This window comes from Peromyscus californicus, unplaced genomic scaffold (genome assembly GCF_007827085.1).
Source record: "Peromyscus californicus insignis strain IS unplaced genomic scaffold, ASM782708v3 Scaffold_21__1_contigs__length_65335640, whole genome shotgun sequence".
NCBI classification, from domain to species: Eukaryota; Metazoa; Chordata; class Mammalia; order Rodentia; family Cricetidae; genus Peromyscus; species Peromyscus californicus.
In genome coordinates, this window is record NW_026294514.1 from 28408585 (window position 1) to 28426836 (window position 18252).

The 18252-nt window shown below is 54.6% G+C and overlaps 1 protein-coding gene across 9 annotated transcripts in view; it reads left to right on the forward strand.

Moving 5' to 3' along the window:
• The window catches only part of Speg (striated muscle enriched protein kinase), a 49906-nt gene that overhangs the window by 25324 nt on the left and 6330 nt on the right, over window positions 1-18252 (forward strand). For 8 of the 9 annotated variants that reach the window (XM_052749943.1, XM_052749945.1, XM_052749941.1 and 5 more), the window contains 18 exons: window positions 2566-2685; window positions 2911-3015; window positions 3178-3384; window positions 4078-4201; window positions 4288-4463; window positions 7085-7197; window positions 7729-7897; window positions 8098-8194; window positions 8313-8513; window positions 9840-9897; window positions 10460-10537; window positions 10626-10804; window positions 11245-11271; window positions 11593-11745; window positions 12322-12364; window positions 13401-13469; window positions 13661-15629; window positions 15914-16045. In XM_052749943.1, the coding sequence (XP_052605903.1) occupies window positions 2566-2685; window positions 2911-3015; window positions 3178-3384; window positions 4078-4201; window positions 4288-4463; window positions 7085-7197; window positions 7729-7897; window positions 8098-8194; window positions 8313-8513; window positions 9840-9897; window positions 10460-10537; window positions 10626-10804; window positions 11245-11271; window positions 11593-11745; window positions 12322-12364; window positions 13401-13469; window positions 13661-15629; window positions 15914-16045 (4020 nt within the window). Of the gene's footprint in view, window positions 1-2565; window positions 2686-2910; window positions 3016-3177; window positions 3385-4077; window positions 4202-4287; window positions 4464-7084; window positions 7198-7728; window positions 7898-8097; window positions 8195-8312; window positions 8514-9839; window positions 9898-10459; window positions 10538-10625; window positions 10805-11244; window positions 11272-11592; window positions 11746-12321; window positions 12365-13400; window positions 13470-13660; window positions 15630-15913; window positions 16046-18252 lie in introns of those variants that run through there. The other variant, XM_052749948.1, reaches the window with a different exon arrangement.

The following is an 18252-nucleotide window of genomic DNA, read 5'->3' on the forward strand; positions in this document are numbered from 1 at the left end:
GCTTTTTGGATCCTCCCCTAGGAACCTCTCAGGGTCTTCTCTTCATAATTTGGTTAGAGATGGGAGGGGCTGAGGAACAGAACCTTCAGGGGCTCTGAGGTCAGTCTGTCCTTTCTTGAGCCCACAATAGTGCCATCTGCCGAATCACCCCCAAGTGGCTCCGTTAGCACTTCCTGGGCACTTACAGCCTGCTGCTGAGCAGCCTGGGGACTGCAAGCAGGTTACAGGACCCACAGTGCCCTTCTTCCCTCGTTTGCAACGGAGCCGTGATAAGAATGAAATTAGTGATATATATATATGTATCACCCAAAGCCGGGCCTGGTGGATAACAAGCGGTCAGCAGATGATAAATCTTATGACAGGTTTTGTGGCCACTACGCTCACTGTTGGTAAAGCCGAGCTGCCCATATGCCCGAGAAGTCTCAGTGGAAGGGCTGGCATGCACAGGGTCTTGCTGTGAAGGGAAGTAGATCCAGGGTTGCTGACAAATAGTAAATGAGGAAGAGGAAGCCAGGGGATACGAAGAGCAGGCTGTTTGGGTGGGAGTCCTCTTGCCTGGTTATTTCCCCAAAGGAACACTTGTGTTCCATTGTTGAAGCAACATGAATCTCCTGTGAGTTCCTCCTGCCTCTGCCCGGGACGGATTTCTTCTGCAGCTGCATCTGATAGCCCCTTGGCGTGTGCTGTCTATGTGGTGCACCCCAAGTCCTGAAGCCTTGACAGGAACAATAGGCCTGTGAGGCAGGTATTCTTATACCTGTTTACAGATGGGGAAACTGAGGCTTAGAGAGGTACAGACACTTCCTCAAAGGTAAGCAAGGACTTCCTGACCCAAGCCCGTCTCTCTAAAAGCTCCTGACTGGGGGTGCAGCTCAGTTGGTAAAGTACTTGCCAGCCCCAAGCCCTGGCTGTGACCTCTCCTACTGCGTAAACTGGGTACGACGGCATGCACCTGTAATGCCAGAATTCGGGAGGCAGAGATAGGAGAGCCAGAAGGTCAAGGTCATTCTCAGCTGCATAGTGATTTCTAGGCTAGTCTGGACTACACGAAACTCTGCCAAAGAAAAGGGAATACGGGAGAGAGAGGAAAGGAGAAAGGAAAGAGAAATAAAGGCTGTTTTAGTCACTAACGGTCCGTCCTCCCAACTCCACTCTCATCGCATCCCTGGTGCCACCACAGCAGCCCTGGCCCTGGCTCCCTCTAGAGCTGTCACTGCTCAGTCACAGGCTTCCCTGTGTCCCCACTTCCTTGGAGGCCCTGGCAGGTGTCTGTCTCAGGATCTGAGCTGACTGAGGTCTGTGCTGTGCCTGTACCTGGGGCCACCGGCAGCCTTTGGCTTCTCTTCCCTTGTAAGCAGTGTAGGCGGAGGTAAGTGAACGGATGGCCGTTCAGAGCGAGATAACACGAAAGGAAGACAGGGCTGTTTGGGTCCATCCCTGGTGTGGAGGAGAACAGTACAGACTGTCCCTCCTTCATGTCCGGCCGGGGACAGCCTCCTTATCGTTGACGGAGCAGAGTGCAAGAAAAGAGCTTTGGGAGGAAATGGATCTTAAGGTCGAACCATTGCCTCCTCGTTCATTAATTAGCTCTGTCACCTTGGACAAGCCAATTAATGTCTCTGACCTCACTGGTAAATGGGGATAATTCTGTAGAGTTGTTGAGAGGATTAGGGTTGAGAAAAGCATGTCAAGTACCTGGCGTAGGATGAACGCAGAGCCGGCAACTCTTATTGTAATTTATATTATGACACATATTTGGCGCTTACTGCACGCAAAGCATTGAGTCCTGGGTGGAACCAGCAGAGTTGGACAGGAGCTGTCACTCACGGAAGTGAAAAGAAGAAATCTCCAAAATCACGGGGACCTGGTACCCAGCAATGAGCTTCAAGAGGGCTGGGGACCCAGGGAAGGGCATCAGGGTACTGGAAGGAGGGGTGAGGCCATGGCAGGCTAGGCTTCATGGACAGGTGCCTGAACTATGTCTTAAAGGAGAAGGGAGCTTTAGGTAAGAGTTGAGAACATTCTGAATGGGAGGAATTCGGTGAACCAAGACTCAGAGGTGGAAATCATTGGCCTATTCAGGGACCCGATCGTCTGTGAGAACTGGGAAGAAATAGCCAGATGGTAGGGAGGGCATTGGAGGTCACTGGGTTTGGCTGGTCTCCAGTGGGCTTTCCTCAGGCTCTGTGGGAGAGGAGGCACAGGCAGGGTCCGCTGGGGTGAGAAGAGACCGGGGAGGGACCTACTCACCAAACTTTGTCAGAACTTTGACTTGGAAGTCTCAACCCCTTGGGGTTACAGGAGTGAGGGGCCTGTCACGGGGTTGGGGACACACAGACAAAGACAAACCTTGTGTGAGAAGAAGATGCCAAGTGACATGCTCAAGAGGCACAAGGACCAGCTTTGGCTGCAGGAAGCACATGTCTCTTGGCGGCTGCCCTGTTCTTTCCCCTTTCCCCACTCCCTGCAGTGGGTAGTGTACATGTGGCCAGGCTTGAGGTTACATGAGCCAAGCCCACAACATATTCTCCTGATCAGCCATGTGTCCCTGTCCCTCCCCGACAGACAGGGACATACATCGCCTGGTGTTCCCCGCTGTGGGGCCTCAGCATGCCGGTGTCTATAAGAGTGTCATCGCCAACAAGTTGGGCAAAGCTGCCTGCTATGCCCATCTCTACGTCACAGGTGAGGCAAACACCCTCTCTAGCCTATGGCACCACCCAAGGGCTAGGCTGGAGGTGGGCAGAGGGGCGGCTCTACACCAGCTTCCTCTCCACCGCTGAGGGAGTCGCTGGCATTGCCCTGTGCCTGGGGCTGAGCCTCAGCCCCAGCTTCCTGCCTAAGGGTAGCTGATCCTGTAGAGCCCTCAGGCTCTGAAGCACCCCCACACCTCCCACCTGTGGCTTTCAGATGTAGTTCCGGGCCCTCCAGATGGCGCTCCACAAGTAGTGGCGGTGACCGGAAGGATGGTCACGCTCACATGGAACCCACCCAGGAGTCTGGACATGGCTATCGGTGGGTCAGGGCCACACAGGCCAGAGGGTAGGGATGGGGCATGGACAGAGAAGGCTCAGGCAGGGGCACTAAAAGGTCCAGGTTTTCGAGCATAGGATGGGGGAGTGCGTGGGTAGTATGCGAGAAGTGGGACCAGGAACATCTCCGTTGTTTCTTCTCCAGACCCAGATTCTCTGACATACACTGTGCAGCACCAGGTGTTGGGCTCAGACCAGTGGACGGCACTGGTCACAGGCCTGCGGGAGCCCTCGTGGGCGGCCACAGGGTTGAAGAAGGGACTCCGGCACATCTTCCGGGTCCTCAGCACCAGCGGCAAGAGTAGCAGCAAGCCCTCGGCGCCGTCGGAGCCGGTGCAGCTGATAGAGCATGGTGAGCCCGATGCCGTGGGGGGGGGGGGGGGGGGGAGGAGGAGTCAGTGACAGGGCTTAAAGGCTGCTCTGGACTTGGTGACTACGGCGGCGGCGGCGTGGATGGTGTTGCTCGGCAGTGGCAGCAGTGGTCTGGGGTACAAAGCTAAAGACTGGGGTTATCAGTCCTTCCTTCCTTAGCTGCTTCCTGGCTATGCTCCGCCTTTCTGAGCCTCAACGTCTCCATCTTTTGTAGCTGGAGAGTTTCTCTCCAGCTCCCGCCAAGCCCGGCCAGTCCCAGAGCCCACTTATAAAATAAACACATCGACTCTTATATTATTTAAACTGCCCGGCCATTAGCTCAGGCCTACCATTGTCTAGCTCTTACTCTTATACTCAGCCCATTTCTGTTAATCTATATGTCGCCACGTGTTCCGTGGCTTTACCTGTTGTCTCTACATAATGCTCCCTGGATAGCAGCTGGTGTCTCCCTCTCTCTGTCTTCCTGTCCTTTCCTCTCTCCTCTCTCTAGTCCCGCCTATACTTCCTGCCTGGCTACTGGCCAATCAGTGTTTTATTTATCAAACAATCATCCACAGCAATCTGTAAAACTGGAACTTTAGGGGCGGGGGTGAAGGTGCAGAAAGTGCCCTGGCCCCACTGCCAGTCCAGTACAAAGCCTGTGTTCTCCTCCCTCCCCCCCCCACCCCACCAGGCCCACCCGTGGAGGAGGCCCCAGCAGTGCTGGATAAACCAGACGTTGTGTACGTAGTAGAGGGCCAGCCGGCTTGTGTCACGGTCACCTTTAACCATGTGGAGGCCCAGGTTGTCTGGAGGAGGTAGGAGTCCTTACTCACCAGCCCCTATCTGGGATAGTCCCAGCCCCAACCCCGCCTGGCAAGATCACCCATCCTATCTTCCTTAGCTGCCGAGGCGCCCTCCTAGAGGCACGTGCAGGCGTGTATGAACTGAGGCAACCAGATGACGACCAGTATTGTCTTCGGATCTGCCGGGTGAGCCGCCGAGACCTGGGGCCCCTTACCTGCACTGCCCGAAACCGCCATGGCACCAAGGCCTGCTCGGTCACCTTGGAGCTGGCAGGTGGGTGACGACGTCTTAATATTCCTCCCTCTCAGGCGCGCTGCCCTTGCTGGAGATTCAATTCCACGTCCTCCCTCTCATTCCTGTCCTAGTAACAATACCAGCATTAGTAATAATAAGAGTAATAATACTAATATTTATTGAGCATGCATGGTGACATGTTCTGTAATAACTACACTCAGGAAGCCAAGACAGGAAGATTATGAGTTTGAGGTCACCTGGGCCACGAGTGAGGGAGGTCTAGTCTAAAAAAAAAAGCCTGGATGGTAGCTCACCGTAGAGTACTTGCTTAGCACAAAGTTTTAGGTTGGATCCATAGGCACCGACACACATTCACACACATGTACACACCTATACATACACAACGTTATACATGATGTTACATGTAGTGTTTAACGTCTCCTACGTGCCGGGATCTGTATGAAGAGCTTCACCTACCTCATTTAACGCATTTTATCCTTGTGAGATGGGGTTTGTTGTCCTTCCGTTCTGCAAATGAGGATGCAGGGTCAAAGTGTCAGGTAACCCGGCCCAAGGCCCCAGAGTCCGATAAGTACAGGAGCCGGGGTCGAGTTCAGACTGCAAAGCCGTGAGCACTGTTAGCTTGTGTGCTAAAGACAGTAAGGAAACCGTGTCTCAGCTAAAGCGGTATGGGAGGAGGAGCTGATTAAAAGCAAACGTCCTCAAGCACAGTTCGTCACCCACCGCCCAGCTCTGCGGCCCCCCGGCTGCACGTCAGCACTACCAGTCTGACATGTCACTGTCACCTTTAACCATGTGGAGGCCGAGAACCAAAGTCCCTTTCTGTAATTTCCCCTCTAACGTCAGAGCTTCTGGAGCTGCCGTGTGCATTAAGTAGCCATTGTTTGTGTGTGTGTGTGTGTGTGTGTTTTGCTTTGTTAATTAACTCCAGGATCTGTAAGTGCCACTGAAAAACCTCAGCTCCACCTGAACTGAATGTTCTTACCTGCTGAGTGGATCCAGTCCCAGCCAAAAACAAAGAAAGTGACACTTTAGTTAGCACAATCTATGAGCAAATGGACATTTTCTCCCAGGAGTGGGGGGGGCGGGGCGGGGAGGGGGGGAGGCCAGGTGGTGGTAGCACACACCTTTGATCCCAGCACTCAGAGGCAGGTGGATCTCCATGAGTTCGAGGCCAGCCTGACCTACAAAGCGAGGTCCAGGACAGCTGTTAGCCAGAGAAACCCTGTCTCGAAAAACAAAAACAAAAACAAAATCGTTGAAGTTCACTTAAAAACCTCCAGAGTTTTGACCTTGGTAGATGCCTCCTCCCTCAGCAGACCGGGAACCAAGCTCCTAGAGGGAAGACAGCTGTGGAGTGGGTACAAGCAGCCACGGGGGTGTGAGGAGGAGGTGGGGCCCTCCTGACCTCGTGTTGACAGGGTTTCCATTTCTGGAGTTTTGCTCTTGCCCAGCTCCCACCCTGCACTTCCTACTCAGTCACCCCTCTGTCCCCAGATCACAGTGTCTGCTAAGCTTGTCGCCCATCCCAGGTGTAGTCAAATTTGGGGCTTGGAGAGGCCTGGGAGCCCTGAATTCTAGCTTGACATGGATGGTGATTGAGGGAGACTATTTTAACCGGATAGTTATACCAGATGCTCCATTCTGCTTGGCCCTGCTTCGCCATCAGTCAGGCAGGATAGATAGAAAGGCAGCCCCCTTCTCTTTATGTCTACCACATAATAGCCTCTTTCCCAGACCCAGAATGGCCTCTCCTGTTGTCTATATAAAGCCAGGAGGTCCCTGGGGTGGTGGCAGTCTATACCCAGCTGCTCTATTTTTTTTTTCCCTTGGGGCTTGATTTTTCTCACTCCTCTTAAAGCCGGGGTCCTGAAGACGCACTCAGAATACGGGGCCTGGAATTCACAGTCTTTACAAGGCACACTGCAAAGTGTGTTTAATTCTACCATGAGAATGAGAGGCTGCTTTGCAGGGCATAACGTGGCCATGTGGTTTGTGGGAGGAGGAAGCCGAGAGTTCACTCCTAGACTGTCCGGTGAATACCTGGGCAGGGCATTTTGTTCAGCTTGCCATCTCCCAGAAGGTAGAAGGCTTCCTAGACGTTTAAATGAGAAAGGAGCTTCCTGACAGAGGAAGCTGAATTCAGGAGCTGAATTCTCGGTCACAGCCCCAGTCTCCTGCAGGGGCCAAGTAGAGGCAGTCAGAGGCCACCAGGTGGGGTGTTGAGAAGCGCAGTCACCCACAGGGGGCAGCTCTGAGCCACACTGCACCAGCCTCCTGGTTACTGCAGGGAAGGAAGGACTGGATAGCCAGACAAGAGAAAGGGGAAATCCAGATTTCTTTTGTGTGTGAAAATGTCCTGATTTCAAAGCCATCAGATGAATCCTAAGGGTCCCACAAAGCAACCTGTACCAGTGACAGTGTTTCTGAGCCTTGGAAAGCACCTTTGTTAGGATTTGCAGGAAGAGCCAAGTCAGGAACTCCAGTGTCCACAGGCGCGGTGGGGTGGGGTGGGGTATTGTGGGAGGGTCTGGGTAGCCAGGGCCTGGTATTCTCACCATCCAGTTGCTGATAAGGACAGGGGCTGAGGAGGCAGGCCCCTGTGGTGATGACGTCCGGTCCTCTTCTGTTTGTCACAGAGGCCCCTCGGTTTGAGTCTATCATGGAAGACGTGGAGGTGGGGCCTGGAGAGACCGCCCGCTTTGCTGTGGTAGTTGAGGGGAAACCACTGCCAGACATCATGTGGTACAAGGTGAGAGGGTAAATTAGGCTGAAGCAGCTGGCAGGGAGCCCTGGGATTTGTACAGTCCTGGGAGGCCTTAGAAGAGAAGTATCTGGGCAGAGGTGTGGTTAGCAGGGGGAGGTGGGGTTCAGGGGATTAACCGAGGGTTAGGGGCTTTTTTTTTTTTTTTTTTTTAAATTTTGGTTTTGGTTTTTCTGAGACAAGGTTTCTCTGTGTAAGCCCTGTCTGTCCTCAAACTTGCTCTGTAGGCCACGCTGGCCTCGAACTCAGAGATCTGCCTGCCTCTGCTTCCTGAGTGCTGGGATTAAAGGTGTGTGCCACCACTTCCTGGCACTGGTTAAGGGTTATTAACAAGAGATAAGGGAGAAGCTGGTTCTGGTCCCGGGGTCAGAGGAACTGAACGGAGACAGAGTGGGGCTTGACAGGCAGGCCCCTGGCTGTCAGGTCCAAATGAAGGAGGCTGTCTGGTGTAGAGGAAAAACTAACTCCCAGACGGCAGTAAGGTCAGACCTAGGATGCGGGTGACACCCACTTCTGCAGGATGAGGTGCTGCTGGCTGAGAGCAATCACGTGAGCTTCGTGTATGAAGAGAACGAGTGTTCGCTGGTGGTGCTCAGTGCAGGAACCGAGGATGGAGGTGTCTATACCTGCACAGCCCGGAACCTGGCCGGCGAAGTCTCCTGCAAGGCAGAACTGTCTGTGCATTCAGGTGGGCTAGTGTTTGAGGGAGAAGTTCGGGGCAGGCAGTACCTTGCCCTTCATTTCCTACCACCACAGCCCCTAGCCCCAGCACCTGACAGAGTGCTAGCATTCGGCCCTTGGTCTTTTGAATCTGTCCCACGTTCCCTGTCTCTGCCCTTGTCTCTATGTGCCCCCTTCCCAACATGGGGACATCTGTCTCCTCCCCAGCTCAGACAACTATGGAGGTCGAGGGGGCTGGAGAGGATGAGGAGCCCCGAGGAAGAAGACTTAGTGATTACTACGACATCCACCAAGAGATCGGCAGGTACGGGGCAAGGAAGAGCTGGCATCAGGGACCGGAGGAGGCTGCTGGGTCTGAGGGTCAGGAAAGATGGAGGGTCGGTGCTGTAGTGACAGCCATGTCTTGTCACCCCGTCATCTAGGGGTGCCTTCTCCTACCTGCGGCGTGTGGTGGAACGGAGCTCCGGCCTGGAGTTCGCAGCCAAGTTCATCCCTAGCCAGGCCAAGCCCAAGGCATCGGCCAGACGTGAAGCCCGGTTGCTGGCCCGACTCCAGCATGACTGTGTGCTCTACTTCCACGAGGCCTTCGAGAGGCGCCGGGGACTTGTCATTGTCACTGAGCTGTATCCTGGGACAAGATGGGGGGGGGGGGACGACGAAAGACTGTCCTTCGTAAAGGCAGATTGGGAACATGTTTTGCCCTTTGCAAAGTGGTCCTTTGAGCTAGGTTATAACCAGGACGGGATCTAGCTCATCTAGCATGCTCGAATATCCTGCACTGCATAAAGAGTGAGTGTTGAGGCTCACACCTGTGACCCCAGGACTGGGGAGGTAGATCAGAAGTTTATGGTCATTTTTGTCTACATAGCCCAGTCCAGGCTACATCAGACCCTTAAAAAACAATGGACCTGTTGACAGTTGGGATGAATGATGAATCTGGGGACATCTTTGAAAATCATTTCTAGATTAAAAAAAAAAAAAAAAAAACTAAACAAAACCAACAAGAAAAATTTAAGTTCATGCCAGGCATGGTGGTGTATGCCTTTAATTCCAGCTGTCAAGAGATAGAGACAAGTGGATCTCTTTGAGTTCCAGGCCAGCCTAGTCTACAAAGAGAGTTCCAGAACAGGGAAGGCTACGTAATGAGACCTTGTCTCAAAAAAAAAAAAAAAAAAAAAAAGCATTAAGTTCACATAGCATTTAGTATATGCCTGGCAATACTACATGGATTTTACACTTAGCATAGACTCAGTTCTCATGGATATCTTCCCAGTAGAATTTCATCCTTATTTTCTGGCTGATGAAAGAGGCATAAAGAGGTCAAATAGTGTGTTCTACGGCCCTACAGCTAGCAAACACCGTATGTTTTCATCACAGGGTCCAGTGTATCCAAGGTATCTGACAGGACCCTGCTTCAGGTGAGAACCGAGGACTCTTTTCACAAAGCCACGCCTTTCTCTCAATGTGCTAAACAAAGGCACATTGAGCGGCAACGCTGGCGCTGGCGGTTGGCTTGACCCTCCTGGAGCAGGGAGACTGTGACCTGAACACCAGCCTCTCAGTCTGCAGACCTCAGCAAAATGACAAACAATTTCATTACACAGACCTCTGGGTTACTCTCAAATACAGTCGAGGAGTTTCATCTCTAGTCGACAAGATTTTACTGTAATGTGAACCCTATAAAATGTTCCATAGGCCAGGAGAGGAATGGTCACCTTCATTTCACTCTGGGAGGAAACCTACGCTCAGAAAGGGTCAGGGAGTTGCCTGGGAGTCCAAGTTCAAGCAGGTCTCCCATGTGTATGTCCTGATGCCAGGAAAGGGGGACATAGTGTCTGGACCTGTCTGTGTCAGATACGCTTTGTGGGGAAGGAGGGCCCTGGGCTCAGTTCTGAGGCCGGGCCGACCAGTTAGTAGTGCTTGACGCTTCTCCTTGACCTATGACACAGTTGCACAGAAGAGCTTCTAGAGCGCATGGCCAGGAAGCCCACCGTGTGTGAGTCTGAGGTGAGGGCAGTGGGTGGCAGGGGCCGGCTTGCACACCACCTTTCACCTGTGTGAACTCTAAGAATGATGGGGGGGGGGGGTCCTATGCACGCCATTTGTGCCCACCAGGAAGCCAGGGGTGGCGGTGGAGAGCACAGCCCCACAGACAGCAGGAATCCCCATCCCACCAGACAAGACTTGTTCTGTCTTTTGTAAACAACAGCAGACATATTCCGGACCCCAACTCCATTGCTTCCCTGTTTTCCTTACATGTACATTCTACAAAAACTCCCGAGACTTTAACCTCACTGTATGGCTAATACAAATTGTCTACTGCAGAGTTCTGTTTATATCATATAAATCACGAGCCTCTTTACGTGTACTGTGTACAACTCGTACAGTCGCAAATGGCGACCCTGAGTCTTAGCATCCCTCATTCTGTGTGGTGGGCTACAGATGAGCTTTCAACGACCCACCTGAAGGTCACCGCCCAGGCATGGCCTGACCTCTTGCCACATCCCTGGTGATGCTCAAACAGAAGCCCCCCCCCACCTCCGCGGACTCTGTCCCCCTGTTTCCGCAGACCCGGACCTATATGCGGCAAGTGCTGGAAGGAATATGTTACCTGCATCACAGCCGTGTGCTGCACCTTGATGTCAAGGTGAGGAGGGGTGTGGAGAACAGTCAGGAGGTGGGGGGCTGTCGTGTCGGGTGCTCGTCCTTAATCAGCCTCCGTGCTTTGGTTACAGCCCGAGAACCTGCTGGTTTGGGATGGTGCAGGGGGTGAAGAGCAGGTGCGCATCTGTGACTTCGGGAATGCCCAGGAACTCACTCCAGGGGAGCCCCAATATTGTCAGTATGGCACTCCAGAATTTGTAGCACCCGAGATCGTCAACCAGAGCCCCGTGTCTGGAGTCACTGACATCTGGTAATGCTGGCATGCTGGCCACGCTGGGGACTTGCTCACTGGCTGGGAAGAGCTTCGGGAAACTGGGATTCTGATAGTCAGTGGGTAGCTGGGTAGCGTTGCTCCTAAGGTTTCTCTTCCTGCCCACCACCTTCCTGTTCATCATTCAGGGCTAACCCAGCCCTCTGGGCCTCAGCTCTGTAGCCCTCAGCTTCCAGCTTCCTTAGGGCTGGGCCTCCCCCAAGTAAGACTGGTATAAGCTTATCGGTCCTCAGACTTCTGGGATTCTTCAGCCAACCCTGCCATGGCCCCTGACTTTGGGTTGAGGTCCTCCCTGAAGTAGGTACTGCTATGCAGCTTTCCCCGGGAGGACCCATCCTTTTCAGAGTGGTGGTGGAGAGATCGACTCATTTCTGACTGGAGTGAGCTGGCCTCTCACCCATACTTCTGGTTTCCCACAGGCCCGTGGGTGTCGTTGCCTTCCTCTGGTAAGGACCCCTCTGCAGTCTCCTACTGGTCTCCCGATTGGCCCATCCCTACCATTTACACCGCCCACAGCCCACTCCCGTCTCTTCCACACACAGAGGCAACCAGCTCCCAAGGCCTCCCTAACCCTCTGAGGACCTCAGGGCAGAGCAGGACAATACTATGAAAACTCTGGCTTCCCGTCCGGGTTTGCCCAGCCTCTGATGTCCCCACATCCTTAGGCCTCCCCTTGTTCCTGGTCCCCCATCACAAGCATTGCACTTCACCTTAGCCTCGGCCTCTTACCATACCTACCTCTTACCCTGCCTACTCTGTCCCTGCAGTTTGACGGGCATCTCCCCATTTGTGGGGGAGAACGATCGGACAACGCTGATGAATATCCGAAACTACAACGTGGCCTTTGAGGAGACCACATTCCTGAGTCTGAGCAGGGAGGCCCGGGGCTTCCTCATCAAAGTGCTGGTGCGGGATCAGCTGTGAGTAGACCTCTTCCGCTGCAGAGACCCGCCCTCAAACCACATGCTTACTCCTACCAAGCCTCTGCCCTTAGACACGCAACTTCCAGCTCTTTTGCTTTTTTCTTGTAGCATTTTTAGGATTTACTTTGAATTTTATTTATTTTTGATTTTTTTTTTCAAAACATAGTTTCTCTGTGTAGCCCTGGCTGTCCTGGAACTCACTTTGTAGACCAGGCTGGCCTCAAACTCACAGAGATCCACCTGCCTCTGCCTCTGGAGTACTGGGATTAAAGGCGTGCACCATAACTGCCTGGCTAGTTTGTATTATTTTTAATTTTGTGTGTGTATGTGTGTGTACCTGAGTGTTATGCGCATATGAGCAATGGTATCTGGTGGAGACCAGAGGCATCAGACCTCCTGGAGATGGAGTTATAGACAGGGGCCTGATCAGGTTCCTTGGAAGAACAGCATGTGCTTCTGACCACTGAGCTATCCTTCTAGCCTTAAATCCCTAGTTCTTAGGAGGTCCCATTTTCTCAACCATTCATGAATGAATGAATGAATGATAAATCATTACTTCTCATTCCTTTACAGGAGACCTACTGCAGAAGAGACACTGGAACATCCCTGGTTCAAAGTGAGTCTAGTCCTACCAAGTATGGTACAGAGATGGAGGGGAAGAAAATGTTACTAATGGCTCCATTTACAGAGCAGCATTGTGTGTGATAACTATGATATACATTTTATATGTATGGGACCTATTATCCTCACAACGGACCTGTAAAAGATTGTAGTATTGCTCCCATTTTATTAATAAGGCAACTGAGGCCCAAGTCAATGACCAAGTTGGAGTAGCTAGACTCTAAGCACAGGTCTGAACTCTTCTTACCCTGGTGGATGCTCTTCGGGGTTTTTGCTAGCGCTCAAGACCAATAGAGGCCTAAGTCCCTCCCTTTTGTGTGCCCACGTCTGGCTGGGTTGGTTCCACACACTAGTGGCTGGTTGGCCTGGCTCACTCACTTATTATGAAGGTCACATGGTCAGGGTTCTCCTTTTCAAGCCCCAGCATCCTGGGGCTAGGCACTGGCAGAGAGGCAGTCAGCAAGTGAGTCCAGAAAAGTCATCTCAATAAACTTGCCATTGGTCAGGCCATATAGCTCAGTGGCAGACTGCTCGACTAGCATGTTCAAGGCCCCGAGCTCGGTGCCCATCATCCTACAAAACAAAATACTCGTCATTGGGCACAGTGCTGGGTCAGCTGAAGACAAGCCATTCTGTTAGCAACCCTTGAAGTAAGAGTTTCCTTCCTCGGACCAGAAACAAGTGGCACCCAGTGAGCTGGGTGGGGTGCTGCAGGCAGCCTTGGTAGTCTGGGCCACCAGGACGGCAGATGTCTGGGATGCTCGTCATACACACAGAAAGGGAGCTGGGGACCACCAGGGTACCCACCCAGTACGCCAGGGCAAGCCCCCCTCAGGTACTGCTCATCACCAGCTTCTCCTCTTACAGTCAAATGATTTCTCAGATGTGTCTCTGGCCTGACAATAGTCACAGGGACAAGACCCCCAGGAACCCATACTTCTTGCCCCAAGCCCCACAGTGGACTTTGTCTCTCAGAATGGTCGGGGGTTGACAGAGTGCGATCCCTCAGGCCCTCTTTTCTGGGTTTGCAGACACAAGCAAAGGGTGCGGAGGTGAGCACGGATCACCTGAAGCTCTTCCTGTCACGGAGGAGGTGGCAGGTGAGTGTGTCTGTCCTTTCCACACTAATTTCCTCCCACACAGCGCCCCCTCCATGTGATTTCCCCCACCTCCCACTCCAGCCTGAGCTGCCTTCCCGTACCTATATTTCTTGCCCCCAGAGTTGAAAAGGGCCTGGGAGCCGATTAGGCCTCTGGGTCTTTCTGGTCTGACCTTAGTGCTTTGATTGCAGCGCTCCCAGATCAGCTACAAGTGCCACCTGGTGCTGCGCCCCATTCCAGAGCTGCTGCGGGCTCCCCCGGAGCGGGTGTGGGTGGCCATGCCTAGAAGACCACCCCCGAGTGGGGGACTTTCATCCTCATCAGACTCGGAAGAGGAAGAGTTGGAAGAACTTCCTTCGGTGCCCCGCCCCCTGCAGCCCGAGTTCTCAGGTTCCCGGGTATCCCTCACTGACATCCCCACTGAAGATGAGGCTCTGGGGACCCCGGACGCTGGGGCTGCCACTCCCATGGACTGGCAAGAACAGGGAAGGGCTCCCTCTAAGGACCAGGAGGCCCCCAGCCCTGAGGCACTCCCCTCTCCAGGCCAGGAGCCCCCAGATGGGCCTGGCCCCAGGCGGCCGGAGCTCCGCAGGGGCAGCTCTGCTGAGAGCGCCCTGCCCCGGGTCGGGTCGCGGGAGCCGGGCCGGAGCCTGCACAAGGCAGCATCCGTGGAGCTGCCGCAGCGTAGGAGCCCCAGCCCGGGTGCCACCCGCCTGACTCGGGGAGGCCTGGGCGAGGGCGAGTATGCCCAGAGGCTGCAGGCCCTGCGTCAGAGGCTGCTGCGGGGGGGTCCCGAGGATGGCAAGGTCAGCGGCCTCAGGGGCCCCCTGCTGGAGAGCCTGGGGGGCCGTGCACGGGATCCCAGGATGGCGCGGGCTGCCTCCAGCGAGGCTGCACCCCACCACCAGCCCCCTCCCGAGTCTCGGGGCCTGCAAAAGAGTAGCAGCTTCTCTCAGGGTGAGGCCGAGCCCCGGGGTCGGCACCGCCGCGCGGGGGCACCCCTCGAAATACCTGTAGCCAGGCTTGGGGCTCGCAGGCTGCAGGAGTCTCCCTCTTTGTCTGCCCTTAGTGAGGCGCAGCCACCCAGCCCTGCGAGGCCCAGCGTCCCCAAACCCAGTATCACCAAGACCCCAGAACCTTCCGCTGCCACACCCAGAGACTCTCCCCAGCCCCCCGCACCTCAGCCTGCCCCAGAGAAGGTCCCAGAGCCCAAACTAGAGCCAGTCCGAGCTGCCAAACCAGCACAGCCCACGTTGGTTCTGCAAATGCCAGCGCAGCCTCTCACCCCCTATGCTCAGATCATGCAGTCACTCCAGCTGTCCAGTCCCACCCAGTCCCCACAGGGCCCCGCTGTGCCTCCATCAGAGCCCAAGCCCCACGCGGCTGTGTTTGCCAGGGTGGCCTCCCCACCTCCCGGGGCCTCCGATAAGCGCGTGCCTTCGGCCAGAACGCCCCCAGTGCTAGCCGAGAAAGCCCGAGTCCCCACGGTGCCCCCCAGGCCAGGCAGCAGCCTCAGCAGCAGCATCGAGAACCTGGAATCGGAGGCTGTGTTCGAGGCTAAGTTCAAGCGCAGCCGCGAATCGCCACTGTCCCGGGGCCTGCGGCTACTGAGCCGCTCGCGCTCGGAGGAGCGCGGTCCCTTCCGTGGGGCGGAGGACGATGGCATCTACCGTCCCAGCCCGGCGGGAACTCCGCTAGAGCTGGTGCGACGGCCTGAGCGCTCGCGCTCCGTGCAGGACCTCAGGGTAGCGGGAGAGCCTGGCCTCGTGCGCCGCCTTTCGCTGTCCCTGTCGCAGAAGCTGCGGAGGACCCCTCCCGGGCAACGACACCCGGCCTGGGAGTCCCGCAGTGGAGACGGAGAGAGCTCTGAGGGTGGCAGCTCAGCGCGGGGCTCCCCGGTGCTGGCGGTGCGCAGGAGGCTCAGCTCCACGCTGGAGCGTCTGTCCAGCCGTTTGCAGCGCAGCGGAAGCAGCGAGGACTCCGGGGGCGCCTCGGGTCGCAGCACACCGCTCTTCGGACGGCTGCGCAGGGCTACTTCGGAAGGGGAGAGCCTGCGACGCCTCGGTGTTCCACACAATCAGCTGGCTTCTCAGGCTGGTGCCACCACACCTTCTGCTGAGTCGCTGGGCTCAGAGGCCAGCGGCACATCGGGTTCCTCAGGTAAGGAGGGGATTAGGTGAGACGTGGGTGTGGGGTGCTAGAGATGGCTCTGAAAGGAGAAGGGGGCTCCAGAGGCCCGAAGGGTGGCATTGGCAGGGCTAGAGAGAGAGAGAGAGGAGGAAGGTGGAGAGGCAGAGGCTAAGAAGGGAACAGGCAGAGGAGGGACAAGGTGGTCTTGTTTGTTTTTTTGTTTGTTTGTTTTTTAACCTTGAGAGGTACAGGGATGTGGGTGCTGGCTGGTAATGTCTACACAGGAGCTCATGAGTCTGGATCTGTCTGTACAGCTCCAGGGGAGAGCCGAAGCCGGCACCGGTGGGGCCTTTCCAGGCTACGCAAGAACAAGGGCTTATCGCAGCCAGACCTCTCCGCCAGTGTCCAAGAGGACTTAGGTCACCAATATGTGCCCAGTGAATCAGGTAAGAAGCCTCGGGTTGCTCTCCTGGCTGCGTGAGGAGAGTGGTTCATCACGGGGAGCTTGGGCAGCCATGGAAGAGGCCTCGAGTTAGGAAAACAACAATGATAATTACAGTAGCAGCTGCCATTAATTAGCAACGGCAAGTGTCCTATTAAGCATGTCACAAAGGCTGTCTTGTTTAACAGCACCGCGTTCTTTAGAAAGATGATCTTCAGCATTCTAGTTTACCGGTGAGGAAGCAGGCTCAGTGAAGTGATGCTGAGTAGCTTGTCCAAGTCAGATCTAATAAGGAGAGCAGCTACAGGCCAGAAGCATCTCCAGGTCGCTCTGCTGAGGCCTTTGTTTGGCTGGCCTTATGTCGCTTGTGAGACCTTGGAAGGTTTCTGCATCCGGGTGTTTTTTGTTTTTTTTTTTTTCGGTTTTTCGAGTCAGGGTTTCTTTTGTGTAGTTTTGGTGCCTGTCCTGGATCTCGCTCTGTAGACCACCAGGCTGGCCTCAAACTCACAGAGATCCTCCTGGCTCTGCCTCGTGAGTGCTGAGATTAAAGGCGCGTGCCACCACCACCCGGCCCTGGGTGTACTTTTGAAGCAGCTCAAAATCCTGCTTTTATGCTCCCAGAGCTCCAGAGTGTGTGTACTCAAAGACACACTTTTGTCTCCCAGCTTGGACGTATGTCTCCCTCAGTTCTATGCAACTCTGAATTCCTGGCTGCCTCTCCTTGTCACCCACAAGGCACATCTTCAGGGAAAAGTAGCCCTCCGGCTTTTTTTTTTTTTTGCTAGAGTAGAGGCCTGCCATATCCCCTAGTCTATTTCTTGCTCAAGCATCCTTAGGGCTGCAGGGAGGGAGGTATTCTCCACCTGGTGTCCTTTCACCTGGAAAAGAGGAGGCCAGGCCATCAGGGTGGTCGGGAGGAAGCCACCAAGCAAAGCTGTGCACATGAATTTTAGAAGCTGTCCACTCTATTCGGGCCCAGGTTTGGGCTAAACTGCTCAGCCTGGGTCTGACCTTCCCTTTGCCTCATCTGGCTTGCTTGAGAGGACTGTTCCCAAGCCCTAGTCGGGACTGTGGGACTGGTCTCAGTGAGTGGTAGGGAGGGAAGACCAGCTGGCTGGGAGAATGGAAAGGAGAGAGATGGAGGAGAGCGTCGTGGCAGTGAAATGTGGGATGGCTCATCCCTTCCCACCTGGGGCTTCCATTTCACTAGTGCAGCTGGTTCCCTGCTCAGCTGTGCCCTCTGACCTCATCTCCTGGCAGGAAGAAGCCTTTCCCACTTGATCAACTGGGGCTGGTCCTGGGGGATGAGAGTAGGACTGGCTGGCGCGGGCCAGGGTCACCTTTCATCTCTTATCCTAGCCTGTTCTGCTCCCTCCTTAGTGCCCCAGCTAGGCCTGAGTGCAGCAGCTGATGAGGCTATTCCCAGTACACTGGAGGATGAGGTTAGGACCCCTCCTCGGGGAGCAACAGACTACAGTGAGGAGAGACACACTGTTCATGTGCTCCTGCTGAATTCCAGATCCCTCCTGGGTCTTCAGATCCTGCTTTCCCAGGGGTCTTTAGCTCTCCTTCCAGGGGTGAAGAAAATAGGCCCCACCCCCGGTGACCCAAACCAGATTGGATCTTAAGGAACAAGCCGAGGGATCAAATTCTCAAATCATCGTGCCTCTGAGGAAACTCCAGCCCAGCAGGACTGGCACAGAACTCCAAGCCTCTTGCCTTGGGCAAGGTCACCAGCCAGTGTCCGGGCAGCTTTCCTGCTTTGCTCAAACAATCCTTTTTTCTCAGCTCGGCTCCTGGCTTCTCTGCTGGCTGTGTTAATGAGAAAATGGTAACAGACTCAAGAAAAGCTAACATTTGGGAGTACTTCCTTCACACCAGACATGTGCCAGCTCTCCATGTGCCTTCCTTAGATTCTCACAGCAAACCCTCCCCACACCCAAGCTTGACTGGGCTCAGTCTCTCAATTCACAGATCAGAAGTGGAGCTTCTGAAGGCGCATGTGACTTGCTCAGGGTCCTGTAGTCTCTGTTCTGCTCTCTCAGAATCTCTTTTTAGTGGCCTGAATTGAGTATGCAATAGTTGGAATGTCAGGAGCCTCCCCTACCTCCCAGGGAGGCAGAGAGACAGCCTTCCAGGGGCTGCCCATAGTGGGCGCTGGCTTCCGGTCTGTCAAGACTAGTTTTGGTTGGTTAGTTAGTTGGTTGGTTA